The sequence below is a fragment of the Triturus cristatus genome, chromosome 6, assembly GCF_964204655.1.
Source record: "Triturus cristatus chromosome 6, aTriCri1.1, whole genome shotgun sequence".
NCBI lineage: Eukaryota > Metazoa > Chordata > Amphibia > Caudata > Salamandridae > Triturus > Triturus cristatus.
The window spans coordinates 1,832,153,824-1,832,170,936 of NC_140589.1; the positions used below are offsets into that span (position 1 = coordinate 1,832,153,824).

At 46.4% G+C, this 17,113-nt stretch overlaps 1 protein-coding gene across 11 annotated transcripts in view; it reads left to right on the forward strand.

Moving 5' to 3' along the window:
* AGBL5 (AGBL carboxypeptidase 5) overlaps nt 1–17,113 on the forward strand; it is a 468,371-nt gene that overhangs the window by 109,084 nt on the left and 342,174 nt on the right. For all 11 annotated transcript variants that reach the window (XM_085613234.1, XM_085613239.1, XM_085613240.1 and 8 more), the window contains one exon: nt 5,030–5,196. In XM_085613234.1, the coding sequence (XP_085469360.1) occupies nt 5,030–5,196 (167 nt within the window). The remainder of the gene's footprint in view (nt 1–5,029; nt 5,197–17,113) is intronic.

Sequence of the window (17,113 nt, forward strand, 5' to 3'; positions counted from 1 at the left end):
TATAATTTATAAAGAGCAGGGTCATATACAGTTTCCCTATACTGACAGAATGCATTCATATAAAATCCTTTTGCTATAGGACAATGTTTAATGTTTCTCTCAACTCTTTCAGTTAGCTCAAACTGTTCTCATTCGATTTAATGACTACTTTTGCTTTGTCCTATGTAGGTGATACTAACATCGTTGATGGACCTACTCATGTCATAAGACTAAGTCTGAAAAGATCTAAATGAGGATATTATATCTTACATATAGGTATTATATATTGTGATTTAATCTAAATCCAGCCTTACTAGACCTGTATAAACACCATAAAAAACTGCTTTTTCGTTTTAACTTGTTCTATGATATTGGATTTCGGATTATAATTAATCTCTCTCTGGATAATATGCGGATGCGGGAACTAAGCCCCATGTCTTTGAAGACAAACAAGTGTTGAATTTGAATTTCTTAAGACTGAAAGCAGGTCTTTTTAGGTGAGAATTATGTTAGATCTTGAGACATAGATGCATATTGAACGCATTCATTGACTTTTGTACTGGTGCCTTTCTTTGAATTTCATATTTTAATTATAAACAATCTGATGGTTAAATTTGAAAAAGACATTTCTTTCTTTGTGAAATGATGGTTTCTGAATCTGAATAACCATTGACTTACATTTAGAGGTGAGATACGTTAAGTTATACGAATTAACTACGACCTGACGCTTCGAATTTTTTTTAACTCATTCGTTTTCTCCTGCTCCTTATTTCAGTCAGTTGAATCCTATATATTCGGTATGAGAAGATATCCATTCCATACTCTTGAATTACCAATTGGATTTCTGAATTTGTCTTGCTATTAAGTGAAGGTGAGACTGCAACTAGTGTTTCTATATCTAGTTAATGCAGTCAGATTAAAGAAAAGGATTACTTTGAATCTCGTTCTAGAAACAGTATAATTTATTTTGATATGAAGATGGTCTCAACTCTGTTATTCTTAATTCCTGATCCTTTCCCTTTCCTGATCCTAAATAGCACAATTCACTCCGAAATTAAGATGGTTAGAATTTTAAACTTTTTATGTTTTTCCTTTGCGACTGTTTGTAATTTATGGTGTATTGTGCATATTATTATTTTTTGTCGGTGAATTTAAGCATACTAGAGTCGTACAACTTGTTTCATGTTTTGTAAATTATGTTAGTTTTGTAATATGTGTTTTTGGCCGTCATTTAATTAGTCTTATATAAATGTTTTTCTGTTTGTTACAGCCCTGAAGAAGTTCCGTTAATTGTCTATACAGGAACAAAGCGCGTTGGCTGTCGTCGTATATTTGTCATCTATGAACTAAAAGTCAAAAAAAGAAACATTTTGGACTTTGTATCTTACGTTTAGTAAGCCTGGATTTTACTGTTTGTTTGGCCATTTTTCCCAAAGAAAATAAAGTTAAATATGACTTTTGTCTGTTGGCCATTATTTTGTGGTCATTGTTTTTTTCAAGTTAAAAAAAATACCTAAATAACTTAATGCGGCTTAGGTTTTAATATTGTTTTTGCCAAAATGTTGTGTTCATCACTGGTAGCCACACACAAAGGAGGCTTAAAATTAATTTACTTCTATTTCACTTTCCTTGCAGCCATTACCTTAGCTAGGAGTTTTATAACTAATATGATTTGTAAAAGTGTTTGGCGATGCCGCTTTAACTGTTCTAATATCACTTATTAGAATGCTAAAAATTCCAGTGATCCAGAACTTGGATTCTATATTTCGGTAAAGATTCATTTTAGTTAGTATAGAGAAGTTTTTTTAATTTCTTTATTTTTTGAGTGTCTGTCTATATTTATAGCATAGATCTAGGCACAGGGCAGTGGAGTACCTGCCAAGGAAAGAAGTTGTGTGCTTGTCAGTGCCTGGTTACAACTGGTAGTCCCAGGCAGATATGCTTTTCGCACTAGTTTCATGTGTTCGCACTGGCTTCCCAGCAACCCTCACTCGGTGTCTCGGGTAAAATAAAATATCCTGCACCCCCAACCAGCAGCGATGCACAGCCACATTTATTCCTGCAGCACAGATTATTAACATTTACATTGTTCTCAAGATTGTGTGTCTGACACAAAGGTAGCCAGGATAACTTTGACGAGAATATGTTCAACCTATTTTTTTGTTTTTATTTATTATTCCAGCTGTATATGGCTTTGAATGGAGAATTATTTTCTATTACAGCTCCTATACCCAATAAGCAACTATGTGCTCGGGAGGATCCCTGTGGGCCTGTGTTTGCCATTTGATTTTTGTCCTAAAAACCCACAATGAATGCAGCTGTTACTTTTATTGCACGTGTTAGTGCAATTCAGCTTCTGCACGCTGAAAATCAGCATAAGTGCGAATTCTCAAGCAAGAAAACTATAGGTCTTCATAAGAGGTTGCCGTGGTCAAATGAATGAAGTTCTGCTACAAAGCAAGACATGTCACGCATCAAAGTTTACATTTTTTTGTTTATCAATCTTTTACTGGGTCATATTAGATTCTCCACATCTGAGATTTCTGAAGACCCACGTTTTCTGAGAGATTTAAAGTTGGGTGATCCCTCTTCTGTCTACTCTTTTTAACTGCATCATAATATCGCCGGGATGCTCCTTTTTGGAGCAGTTGTTTTGCGCTGTATATATTTATTTAATTCATTCATCAATTTTAATAAAAACCTTATTTGTGTAGTCAACTGCCTTCCTTTTTCTCATTATTCCCTTCCACCCTTCTCTACAGAGTGAGGGCTGGTGCACAACTGGTGCAAAATCTCTGTGGTATTGGTGACCTATCTCTGGAATGTCACAAAGGAAGTTCAAGCAAGGGGAAAGGATCATAAAAGGATGCGACTGTAGCACAATCAATTACAGTTCCTGTTGTTGAAATCTGTACTGTACATACATGGAGTCCCACCTCCACTCGGTGCAAACAGTCATCAGAGGACCAGTTGAGATCGTCTTTGCTTGATCATCAACATTAAATCAAAGGCACTGGTTTTTATTAACAAATAAATCTCTTGCCTTAAGGCACTGGTTTTTATTAACAAATAAATCTCTTGCCTTAATGTCCTATCTTGAATGTCATTATTAATGGTGCCTCATGAGAGGGCTCGTCTCACAAATACAAAGCAAATGACTTTGGTTCCTGGCAACAGAGCCAAACTTGCATTGAGCATAGGGGAAAAAATACGAGCCTTTAAAAGCAAACGATTACAGCAGAGATCTAGTATGATTTTTGCATGACCAATCTTTTGATTCCTCTTCAAAGTGCAGCAACCATTTCGCTTACACACTGTTCCACAAGGAGTTCAGTTGGTCTTCCATGGATACTTCCATCTTTGCTGGGAACAAAGTTCATGCTTTGACCCTCATACACCTAATGTCTTGAGGTCTTTTCTTCCTGGTCTTTTCAGAACAGTTTTTTGGCTCACATGTGGAAATGTTTTCCAGGTTTCCTTCTGCAAATCGTTTGGTTTTCTTTTTTGTGAGACATTAACTCTGTCTTCAATTATTCCACTTTGAGCAAAATAGTTGAGTCCCACTTTTCCACTGGGAAACTAAGGAAGCACCTCAACCTATGTGCTTCTTTTTTTGTATTTATTCATGCTTTGTTACAAATGTAGCATTACTGCAATTTTGCATGGTAGTGAAGGTTTGAGATGCTCTCCCTTTAGAACGCCTACAAATTGCAGGTTATCCGCCCTCATTTTTTATTGCTGTAGTTTTGCTTCCATCATGCTGCGGTTCTTCTGCATAGCTCATTCACTCATCTGAATCATCTTGTAACACTTTCCCCTTTTCAAATCCACTGCTGCGATGTCATGAAATTGTACGTAATTGGTGAGAGTGTCTTCCAAGCACTGTTTTCTACCCTTTTTAAGTAGCCCAGACTTACTTGTGCTTCTTTTGCAGGTGTTATTGTTGAAACAGTTCAGACAGAAGCCTGTTACTTACTGTTTGTTGCCTGAATCAAGCCTTGTCAAAGGTCAGGGCCTAAAAGAGCATGTGAAATCTGTAAGATTTTCCCTCGACTAATCATGTTGTCTCCCTTATCTGCACTTCAATGTTTAGTGCTTGAGATCCTTCACCCAGTGATCCAGAGTACTCTTGTCATGTTGAACATGGCAGAATACATGCCAACCGCTTCATTTGGATCACCTTTTGGTGCCAATAGGTGCCTGTTAGGAAACACACATCATATTTCCTTAGATGTTACCCATCAACGTCCCTGTCCTGGGCATGTCTGCTAGTACCACCACCAAAGTATGCTTTCTCTATGCTACAAAACACCACCTCCTTGCAGGGCAAAGGCTTCGCTGATGCTCTGTTGCGAGAACGTATGCACTTCTCGAGATCTGAAGGGGTCAAGGGAGTTAAAGATTGTCTGGGACAAATCTGAAAGCGCTCCGAGCTTCATCAAGATTCTAACAAGTGCTCAGGGATTAGCTCCTTTGTGCATACTAAGTACTCTTTTTTTAATCACTATCACTACTGGTGGAATCTTCCGGGTTCTAGCACTGTGTAAATTGCCAGACCATTCTCATCTATCAACTAGTATTTTTATAAACTTAAGGACTAAAACAATCCAGATCATTCAGCTGTTAGTGATACAATTATCTCAATATAAAATATCTTCAATTATTGTTGATGTGCTGTTCAGAACTTCAAGCAGCACGTTTCTCAAAATGAGATAACTGTTTTGCAAAATGATAGATTTTTAAATATTAAGTTTTTCTTTGTTTCAGTTCTTGTGAGCTTGTCTATGCTCTTAGAATTTAACCTGTTTGAGATATTATAATTTAGCTGACCTTGTGTTGCTTATTACCTGTCCCTCTTTATTTCAGAGCCTCTCTATTCTGGTTTGGAATAGAATTGATGCACTTTGTTCACACTATTACCTGTTGCCTAACTGTATTGCTAGAATACTATATAAGATGATATAAGATGGGGATGGGCGAATATGTGCATAAGATGTGAAGGACTGCTTCATGCAACTGTTCCTATTGTCATTAATTCTGTCTTTCTTAGATGGTTGAGAACCAGTTTGTGCTGTCCTTCGTTCATCGGTTCCTGGAATACAAGGGGGCCACCACCTACTTTGCTTTTTGCTTTCCTTTCTCGTACGCAGACTGCCAGGAGATGCTGAATGGATTAGACGAGAGGTTCTCCGACTGTAAAAACATTTCCTCTAAAAGGTACTTTGTGCTCACATTATCTGACTGAATTTCTAGACCTGTCACATCGAAATTATAAGTGGAGATCCTACATAAGAAGGTGTTAATTACTTTGAGTTCACTTTGAAGCAGCACAGTGTTGTTAATAATTTATCTACGTCCTTCACTTTGAGCCACATGGTTACAGGAACGGTAACGTTGTTTGCAGTCTTAATGATGTATAAGTATGGGAAACAAATTGTGATTTCTCTCTGAATGTCCCTTCTGAGTATCCGCTGTGTGTGCTCTAATGGTCACTTAACAGACCAGTAATACTGTTTTTCCTAATGCATTGAGATTTTTGACTCATGCCCTCATCCATCTAATTTTTGTTGTTGTTGCCAATTGCATGTTTTACTCGTCTGCAAAGATTGCATGAGAGTGAGACACTATCCTTGACCTTCGAAGTCCCTGCCTATACTATTTAGGTAACTTGCAGCTCTGTAGTTGCTGCCTGCTCTCATGCTTGTGCGGGAGTTTGAGATCTGGGCTTAGAACGCTAGCTCATGGGTCCATCCTTTCCTGAATGGCATTTCACAGGCGTGGTACTTACTTGGCGTAGGTATCAAGAAATGACTCTGAATTAGTCCATAGGTGGCATAAAACTTGATTTGAAAGGCTACAAACTTCACTAGTTTTTTGCCTAATTCTGCATATTATTTTAGCACTATTTGTGCTATTCTATGTGATTCCTAATTGCAACTTGGGCTGACTAACCATTAGGTCATTGATAAATACCACAAACTCATGGACTTAAAGTTTATCACTTATCAATAGACCTTTATTGACCTCTTTTCCAATGTAACACCAAAATGATTATTCAGGCTTTTCTCATTCATATATGTGTATATTACACATTTTCCCATTGTTCCTCCTAGCTCTTTTTCCCTGCCTCTTTTGTGCTACTGTAGGTTCCCTGCACTGCATTTTTCCCCATTTGTGGGGCTATTCCAGAAAATACCCACACCAAAATCTGGAGTACTTCTCCCATATTTTCAGAACGAACCATAGAACGAGGGGAGGATGTAATTGTCCCTTCAAATATTCCTCATTTCACCTTCCTTTGCCTTGCCCCCTCATTGTTGGTGACCATTGTTTATTTGCAACCAAAGAACCTATCCTCCTTTAACCCAGCTGTCAGCAAGAGCGCGGCTGTACTATTGGGCTCTACATAGAACTGCGATTAGGCCACTTCTTTGCCCTGCTCAGGGCAAACACCCATTAGCATTGAGTTGTTTGCAGAGGGTCACAATATAGAGGATGATACAAAGTGCCGTAGGAGGCAGCAAACAGCAGTCTACTCCCTTACGGCAGGATCCCCTGTAGGCAAGGTGAATGCTGCATGGCATGGTTCGCCACCCAGTAACCATGTAGTGGTTTTTGACTGCACGAATGACCACAAAGCATAAAGTTATCTACATGTAGCTATGCTCTTCAGTTGCCAATCACAGTTGTTTCATACATTGATATTAGATGTGTTTCTAGTGCAGTCATACACTTTACTTCTTGCTACTTTATGCAAACGAAGCAAGTTTGTACATGTGCCCCTGGGTTAAAATTTCTATGTTAACATACTTTGTAGCCCTTTTCTCTGAGGGTTGTTTCTACACGTACTCACCCATCCACCACAAGCATAACCAGATATCGATCATGCTAATGAAAGGGATCTGTGTGCATGTGCCCTTTCTCCTATTACCTCAGCCATGTAGGTGTTTGTGTGTTTCTTGCAGTGTAACACAAGCTCGATCCATGCTTACATTGTGACGCCATAAATTCTTAGCCAAGAGACCCACAACATTATAGTTTTTTTGATTGTGTGGTTTAAATATATTCTATAGATAGAATCAAGTGGGAAATACCTGTGTAGTGAGAAAGTGTGTATGTTTTTTTGTATTTTTTTTTTTTTGTTTGCAATTTTTTTTTTTTTTTTCAGCGTTTTATATAGCGCGAACTTGACCCGAATCCAATCAGGTATCAGAGCGCTTTACATAGCACCAGTTACGTTACATGAGGATACACATTCATTATTTTTTATTTTTTTTGTTAGGCACGGGAGATTAAGTGATTAGCCCAGAATCACAGGATATTTAGCGTCATTACCGAGACTCAAACTCATTTCCCCAGGTCCGAGGTCGAGCGACCTAGCTGTTAGGCCAACTCCTCTCCCAACTGCCTGCACTTGTATGGAAAAACAGCATTGAAACCATTGCTGATGGTTTTTAGGTCTCGCCTGCTTTGCAGTGCATGCGCTGCTCGCCTTGGCGAGATCTATAGTCGTTGGTTTTCTGTCTGTGTTCTTTGGAAGCGGGGTTTGTGTCTGCCCTGTCTCCTTTAGGCCCTGCCCACCCTGACTGGAGATTCTGCTCACGCACGGCATCAGTGCAACACAGGACCTTCAGGCAGTTTCCTAACACGGTCCGCCCTCACGCCCCTACTCACCGCTGTGTCCTGCGTGTGCAGCCAAGTCCTCCGGCAGTGCAACCGGTCAGCCGCCGATGCCCTGGAGCAGCGCTTCCGCCGCGTCTCCGTGCCTGCCCGGACAAGGCATGTGCACGCACCTGGACTCCTCTTTGCCGTCTCTTCTTTGCCTTGCCTGCACGCACCCGGACAGGGTATATGCACGCGCCTGGACTCCTCTTTACCGTCTTCTCGCGTTTACTGTGCGGGCACAGCGCTTCGGCGCGCTTTCACAATAAAGTTCTACATTGGTAATGTGATGTTTTAGAAAACAGTAGTCATGGCGGTGTTACAATCAGGAAATATAAGGCACGTTTTTGTAATTAAGTTCTACATCTGTGGTGCAATGTTTTAGAAAATGCCAGTCACAGCGTTCTTGCGATCAGGAAATACAACACTTCTGGCGTTGTTGCACTCAGTGTATTGTTTGGCTACACACTAGTGCTATCTTTTATAATACAGCACTTATGGCGCATTCTCACAATTAAACAATTAAGTTATACCTCGGTGATGCGATGCTTTAAAATGCGGCTCTCGCGGCGTTGTTGCAATCAGGAAATACCAGCACTCATGACGTTGTTGCACTTACTGCATTTTTTAGGGAAACAGTAGTGCGATCTTTTATAATACTGCGTTTATGGCGCGTTTTTCCAATTATATTTTACATCAGTGGTTCCATGTTTTAAAATACAGCATTCTGGGTGTTGTTGTAATCAAAAAATGCGGCACTCATATAGCCGCCATTAACACATACATTTCCAACCAGCAGGGCATTTTTTTATTTGTTTGGCTGCTGTGTGGCTTTTCGGTAGTGTCTATGCTGTGGCATGCAGCTTATAGCTCCCACTGTAATCTACATCAATCAATATAGCTGCGCTTTTTTTGTTAAAGCTATATTTCGTTCCATTTTCTGGCCGGGCTGTTTACAAACCGTGAAGATTTCCCTACTTTTCTTTCATAATGCAATCTCCTTACTGCGCATCCTGCGTTAAAGCAGTATTCATTTTTGGGGTGTATGCAGGAGCTATAATACCCTATTTAGGCAACCTTAGTACATTCTGTAATATTGATTGTGCCAACAGGTAAACGTATGTGTTAGAAAACCCCGGGCAACCGGGGTTAGCAGTCACCCGGTTCTTCCCAACACAAGGGGTAGCTTGGCTCGAGCGGTCGGGGGTCAGGCACCGTGTTAAGCGTACGTCACACCCTCACAATAACCATGCGTGCATCCGTTCCAAAAACGACACTACACCGTTAAAAATGTATGAAAATATATCTGTTTATCTTGTTTTCTCTTAGTTGCAGGTTAAATAAATAACACACTTACAGTACACAAAGCTTCTTCTGTAAAAAGGGTAGGTCAAATAAATAAGCTCAGATCATAAATAATCAATGAATAAATAGATGTGCATAAAATACATAGGCAAATAAATACTGTGAGGGAATAAATACTGTGAGACAATAAATAGGATAAATACAAAGAATACAATACTCTCAATAAATATAAGCCATCAGTACACTTTCAAATCAGGTCACATTTGTGAGGTACTATGGGTTGATTTGGCCCAATCACAGCTTGTGGTTATGTGGATGGCCTGAGGGTGTCTCACCTAGCTTGGATAAGGCTGAGGCTAAAACTGAGGTAGATCAAGGGTAATCTAGGAATCTGGCTCTCCCAAACTACACAACCCCTCACACAGGTCACTGTATCAGTCTCAGTCCACCCCTGGCACTCCCAGGCTGGTCCTAACACCTCTCTAGCCCCTAGGATGGTCTCTTAGGGCTCCACAGGGCCTTAGGCGCCCTCTATTCCACTTACTGCCCTCTTTATGAACTTCCGACTCCGCCAGAGTCGTGTCGACGCCGTGAGGCGGTTCCGGTTCGATGTCGCTAGCCGGCCTCGGCTCGATGTCAGTTCTTGTCGACGCCGTGAGGCGGTTCCGGATCGATGTCGGCGGGCGGCCTCGGCTCGATGTCGGTCTCCGGCGTCACAGGGACACGATCTCCCTACTTCCGGGTGTCTCCGGAGTGCGACCTCCACTCCCGACCTCCGGTGCTCTTCCCTTCAGGTTCCGGCGACTCCGGAGTGCGATCTCCACTCCCGACCTCCGGCACGATTCACCTCGGTCTCCGGCGACTCCGGAGGGCGGACTTCACTTCCCCGCCGACGCCGCACACTCGACCTCAGGTGACTTCCTCTTCGACCTCTGGTGTCTCCACGACCTCCGTCGGCGCCCTCTCTCGACCTCTGGCGGCTCCGGGTACGACGTCTGCTTTCCAGTCAGCACCGCTTCTTCACCTCCGGCCCCAGGTCTCTAGGCTTCTCGGCGTCGGACTCCAGGAAGATACCAATAGACAGGTCAGGAACTTGCTGTTCTTTACTTTCAAGGCCTGTTCCGGCTGTTCAGGTCCTTGAGTTGGTTCTTCTTGACTTTATCCCACACAGGGCTCTAGGCTGGGCTCAGTCAGTAGGGACTAGTATCAAGGGTGGGTTTCTGGACCCCACTCCAGGCACAACTTTCCACCCCTGCTGCCTCACTCCTTCCTCCTTCAGTGTTGTGCTGCTCTCCCTTCACCAGTCAGGTGCCAACTGCCTACTCCAACTGCCAACTCTGAGCTGGCTTCCCAACATTCTAAACATGCCTCACACTGTCACAGGGTTCTAGAATGTTCTGGAAGGTACTAGTAGGTTCCAGCTATGTCTCAGGTGACAATGGGTGGCCACCATTTTGTGTTTCAGGCCCTCAGACAGAAGTTCCAGGGGTAGGGAAAATGGCTCCCTGACCCTGCATCAACACTAAAAAGTTTGGTGGTTCCCAAAAAGGAAAAATACTAACAGGGTTTGAGGCAAAAGTGGGACAAAATAAATAATGATGAGGAGGGACCACCCAAAGGGCTGACAGGTCTAACACGCGTCCCCCCCAGCTGAAAGTGGGGAGAGCTACCCAACCCCTTGGGAGTTCTCATCACTAAGGCGGAAATACCTTGAGAGACCGTCTGCATTGGCGTGGTCCACTCCAGGCCGATGTTCCACCTGAAAGTCCATTCCCTGTAGGGAGATAGACCACCTTAGCAACTTGGGATTCTCCCCCTTCATCTGCATCAGCCAACGAAGGGGTCTGTGGTCGGTCTGAACTAGGAAGTGCGAGCCAAACAGGTATGGCCGCAACTTCTTCAGAGCCCATACCACGGCAAAGGCTTCACGCTCTATTGCACTCCACTTCTGTTCCCTGGGAAGTAGTCTCCGGGATAGGAAGACCACGGGTTGATCCAGACCCTCTTCATTGAGTTGCGATAACACTGCCCCAATGCCATGTTCCGATGCATCCGTCTGGACAATGAACTCCTTGGAAAAGTCTGGGGCCCGTAGGACCGGGGCCTCGCACATGGCTTGCTTCAGTTTTACAAAGGCCTGCTGACAAGCCTCCGTCCAGACTACCCGTCGAGGTTGTTTCTTGGACGTAAGCTCCGTGAGGGGGGCCACAATGGTACCGTATCCCTTCACGAAGCGGCGGTAATATCCGGTGAGGCCCAGAAAAGCTCGGACCTCAGTCTGAGTCTTGGGGGGGTTCCCAGGCCATGATGGCCTCGATCTTCGCCTGGAGGGGTTGCACCGCTCCCCTACCCACCAAGTGTCCAAGGTACACTACCGACCCCTGCCCGATCTGGCATTTACTGGCCTTGATCGTTAAACCAGCTTGTCTCAGGGCCTGGAGAACAGCTTGCAGGTGATCCTCCCAGCTGTTACTGAAGACGACTATGTCATCCAGATAAGCAGCAGAGAAACTCTCCATTCCAGTGAGGATCTGGTTCACCAGACGCTGAAACGTGGCAGGTGCGTTCTTGAGCCCAAAGGGCATCACACAGAACTGGTAGTGGCCTTTGGGCGTGGAGAAGGCTGACCTTTCCCTAGCTCCATCAGTCAGAGAGATCTGCCAGTACCCAGAAGTAAGGTCAAAGGTACTTAGATATTGGGCAGCTCCCAGCCGGTCAATCAATTCATCCGCCCTTGGGATCGGATGAGCATCAGTCTTGGTTACTGAGTTCAGTCCCCGGTAGTCCACACACAACCTCAGTTCCGGTTGGGCACCCGGTGGTGCGGCTTTTGGTACTAGCACCACCGGACTGGACCAGGGGCTGCTGGAAGGTTCGATCACTCCTAGCTCCAGCATCTTAGTGACTTCACTGTGAATGCTGGCCTTCACCTTGTCTGACATCCGGTAGATCTTGGACTTCACAGGTGGGCTGTCTCCTGTGTCCACATCATGGACGCACAGGTGAGTCCTACCCGGAACAAGGGAGAACAACGAAGAGTACTGTCCCAGGACCTGGCGGCAGTCCTCCTGCTGTTCAGGAGTTAGAGATGGGGAGAGAATCACTCCCTCCACCGACCCATCCTTCTCTTGAGACGCAAACAAATCGGGGAGAGGCTCGCTTTCCACGTCCTCTGCTCCGTCAGTCACCATCATCAAAATGACTTCGGGCCTCTCGTGGTGGGGTTTGAGGCGGTTGGCATGCAGCACCCGTAGGGGCTGACGAGGGGTCTTAAGATCCACCAAGTAGGTAGCTTACCCTTCTTCTCCAATACCTCAAAGGGTCCTGACCAGCGATCCTGGAGGGCGCTAAGCTCTCCTGGTTCGATCACCCACACCTTCTGGCCAGGCTCCAATTCCACCGGGTGAGCGTTGTGGTCATACCACGCCTTCATTACTGCTTGGCTGGCCTCCAAGTTGTCAGAAGCTTGCTTCCACAACTTAGCCATTTGGCTTCGGAAGGCCAGCATGTAGCTCACCACGTCCTGGGGAAGCTTTCTGGAAGTTCTTTCCCATCCGTCTCTCACCAGGCTGAGAGGTCCACGCACAGGGTGCCCATACAAAAGCTCGAAGGGGCTGAAGCCCACTCCCTTCTGTGGCACTTCCCTGTAGGAAAACAATAGACAGGGTAGGAGGACGTCCCATTTCCTCCGCAGGCTTTCAGGCAGACTTCTGATCATGCCTTTCAAGGTCTTATTGAACCTCTCCACCAGACCATTGGTCTGGGGGTGGTAAGGAGTGGTGAACAGATAGGTCACTCCACACTCCTTCCACATGGCCCGCATGTATGCTGACATGAAGTTGGTCCCCCTGTCGGACACAACTTCCTTGGGAAAACCCACTCGGGTAAAGATTCCCATCAGGGCCCTAGCCACAACAGGTGCGGTAATGGTCCTCAGAGGTATTGCCTCTGTGTATCGTGTGGCATGATCCACCAAAACCAGGATAAACCTGTGTCCAGCTGTAGTAGGCGGATCTAATGGACCCACAATGTCGATGCCCACCCTTTCAAAGGGGGTGCTAACGACAGGAAGTGGTTCCAGGGGAGCTTTCAGCTTCACCCCTGTTTTCCCACTGGCTTGACAAGACACACACGTCCGGCAATAGGTGTCGGACGACACTTTCATTTGAGGCCAATAAAAGTGTGGGACAAGACGGGCAAAGGTCTTGTCTTGCCCTAGGTGTCCTGCCAAGGGGATCTCGTGAGCCAATTCCAGTAGGAAGGCTCGGTAACGTTGAGGGACTACTAAGGCTCGTGACGATCCATGTAGGGGTGCCTTGGGTTCACTGTAGAGGAGGCCATCCTCCCAGTAAAGGTTGTAGTTCCCCTCAACGTTCCCTGCTGCCTGGGCTTCGGCCTGTCGCCTCAGTCCCTCAAGGGTAGGGCACTCCCTCTGGCCCTTGCAGAATTCCTCCCTGGTCGGCCCTCCCTCCACGTGCCACTCGGCCGGGATGGGTAGGTCCTCCAGTTTGGTAACATCCCCCACCGCGGACTCCTGGTCCACCACCTCCGATGGCCTATCCGTCACACGGGGCGCGGATGCCGAGGCAGGCTCCTCCTGTCCTCGGTTCTTCCCTTGGTCGGCAGCCGGCTGTGCCTTTGTTCCAGGCTCCAGTCGAAACAAACTCCCTCTCCGGGTAGTTGCGGACCCTGTGCTAACACAGGCCCAGTCAGGTGTACCCAGCATCTCAGCATGAGTCCGGTATTCCACCTCCTTCCAAGCATTGTGCTCCATGTCATTCCCCAGTAGACAATCGACCGGCACGGCAGGGCTTACGGCAACTCGAAGTGAACCTGCAACCCCCTCCCATTCAAAGGGAACCTCGGCCACCGGATAGTGGCCGGTTCTGCCGTCAGCCATCGCGGCTGGGTGGAGTACGTCGGGAATTACCTGCTCTGGAGACACCAGTTGGCTACGTACCTTAGTCATACTGGCTCCTGTGTCTCTCAGAGCCTCCCCTCTTTGGCCGTTGATGGTGACCCACTGCCCATACTTTATGGTATTTGCGGGCACCTGGATCTTAGGAACCATCTCCCGTTCTCCCGGTGACACTAAAGTGACACCCGCCCACTCCCTTCCCTTAGTTAAGGGCATCTCCTCCCCGAGCACTACACTAGCTACTCCGGGGGCCTTTCCTCCAATGGGAGGGGGTGGTCTTTTCGGGCACTTCGCATCTCCCTTATAGTGTCCGACGCCACCGCACTCGAAGCAATGGACAACCCTTGGCTGCTGACTCTGGCCAGGATTAGGGTTTCTGGGTGGGTTAGCCCTAGGGGTGAATCCTGTTCCCTTTCCTTGGAAGTTATTTTGGGGGCCTTTAGAGAACTCCTTTTTCTTTTCCCCTCCCTCTTTCTTCTGGGGGGCGCCCTGTCCGGCCTTTTGAGTATCCCCTCCAGTCCCCCTTGTGGAACCCGGGTACTAGCCCAAATGTCCGCCTCCTCAGCAAGCTTCCGTGGATTGGTCAGCTTGCTATCCACCAGGTGTTGACGCAGTTCAGGGAAACATTTTTCGAGCAGGTGTTCCTTCAACATTAAATCAAACAACCCCTCGTAGTCCCTCACCTCACTGCCCTGAATCCAACCCTCTAATGCCTTCTTTGCATAGTCCAGGAAATCCACCCAATTCTGTGTGCCCAGTTTGTGGCTACCCCGGAACTTCTGTCTGTACTTCTCGGGTGTTAGTCCAAACTTTCTTACGAGCGCCACTTTCATGGTGGGGTAGTGGGTCTGCTCATCCTGCTCTAGGGCCAATAATGCATCCCTACCAGCTGGAGGCATGTATTTGTACAATCCCCCTCCCCAGTACTTCTCTGGCACCCCATGGGCCCTTAAAGAGACCTCATAGGCCGCTAGCCACTTGGCAATATCATCCCCTGCACTATAGCTAGCTACTATGTCTTTTGGCAGATAGGGTTTGGGTTCCCTGGTGATTTCTTTGTCTTTGCTGCCACCATTAGGAACAGTGTGTGCCCCGACTTGTAGGATCTGGAGATCTATTTCCCTCAGCCTCAACTCGTGAGCCATCCTCTGTCCCTCCTTCTCTTTCTCCAGCTCCGCCAACTTCCATGTGAGCTGTCTTTTCTCCCTCCGGTCAGTTAATTCTACTTCTGATAAGCCACCGCTAGAGACAGTGCTGCCCTTCCTGGAAAGTGTTCTGGGCCCCGCTAACAGGTTCCCCACCTCAGGTTGGTACAACCCAGCTCCCTCGCTAATAGGCTCTCCATCCCTGTCCTCCTGCTCAGCCTTACTTTCCCGTCGTGCCTCCCCCCCAAGCCCTCAAGCTGGTCTGGAGTTCAGCCTTCTTGGCACCTGGGGGACAATACACCCCCTCTCGCTGACAAAACTCTCTGAGTTGGGCCACAGTGTAAGTTTCCACATCTTCCAACACAAACTCCATTTTGCCCACTCAGAATAGAAGACAGGTGTTTACAGAAGCTATGCAGGGGGGTACCTTTTGTAATACCTCCTCCCACCACCAGAGTAAATTTGGAAAAAACAAAACTCAGAATTAGGAAGTCCGCTTTGAGAAAACTCCCGGTGTAGGTCTATGGACTACCCACAGTTATTGTCGAGTGGACGCAAGCACAGCTCTATCCCACCGCTGAACACCAATTATGTTAGAAAACCCCGGGCAACCGGGGTTAACAGTCACCCGGTTCTTCCCAACACAAGGGGTAGCTTGGCTCGAGCGGTCGGGGGTCAGGCACCGTTTAAGCGTACGTCACACCCTCACAATAACCATGCGTGCATCCGTTCCAAAAACGACACTACACCGTAAAAATTTATGAAAATATATCTGTGTTTATCTTGTTTTCTCTTAGTTGCAGGTTAAATAAATAATAACACACTTACAGTACACAAAGCTTCTAGTGTAAAAAGGGTAGGTCAAATAAATAATCTCAGATCATAAATAATCAATGAATAAATAGATGTGCATAAAATACATAGGCAAATAAATACTGTGAGGGAATAAATACTGTGAGACAATAAATACTGTGAGACAATAAATAGGATAAATACAAAGAATACAATACTCTCAATAAATATAAGCCATCAGTACACTTTCAAATCAGGTCACATTTGTGAGGTACTATGGGTTGATTTGGCCCAATCACAGCTTGTGGTTATGTGGATGGCCTGAGGGTGTCTCACCTAGCTTGGATAAGGCTGAGGCTAAAACTGAGGTAGATCAAGGGTAATCTAGGAATCTGGCTCTCCCAAACTACACAACCCCTCACACAGGTCACTGTATCAGTCTCAGTCCACCCCTGGCACTCCCAGGCTGGTCCTAACACCTCTCTAGCCCCTAGGATGGTCTCTTAGGGCTCCACAGGGCCTTAGGCGCCCTCTATTCCACTTACTGCCCTCTTTATGAACTTCCGACTCTGCCGGAGTCGTGTCGACGCCGTGAGGCGGTTCCGGTTCGATGTCGCTAGCCGGCCTCGGCTCGATGTCAGTTCCTGTTGACACCGTGAGGTGGTTCCGGATCGATTGTCGGCGGGCGGCCTTGGCTCGATGTCGCTGGGCAGCCTCGATTCGATGTCGGTCTCCGGCGTCACAGGGACACGATCTCCCTACTTCCGGGTGTCTCTGGAGTGCGATCTCCACTCCCGACCTCCGGTGCTCCTTTCCTCAGGTTCCGGCGACTCCGGAGTGCGATCTCCACTCCCGACCTCCGGTACGAATCACCTCGGTCTCCGGCGACTCCGGAGGGCGGACTTCACTCCCCCGTCGACGCCGCACACTCGACCTCAGGTGACTTCCTCTTCGACCTCTGGTGTCTCCACGACCTCCGTCGGTGCCCTCTCTCGACCTCTGGCGGCTCCGGGTACGACGTCTGCTTTCCAGTCAGCGCCGCTTCTTCACCTCCGGCCCCAGGTCTCTAGGCTTCTCGGCGTCGGACTCCAGGAAGATACCAATAGACAGGTCAGGAACTTGCTGTTCTTTACTTTCAAGGCCTGTTCTGGCTGTTCAGGTCCTTGAGTTGGTTCTTCTTGACTTTATCCCACACAGGGCTCTAGGCTGGGCTCAGTCAGTAGGGACTAGTATCAAGGGTGGGTTTCTGGACCCCACTCCAGGCACAAGTTTCCACCCCTGCTGCCTCACTCCTTCCTCCTTCAGTGTTGTG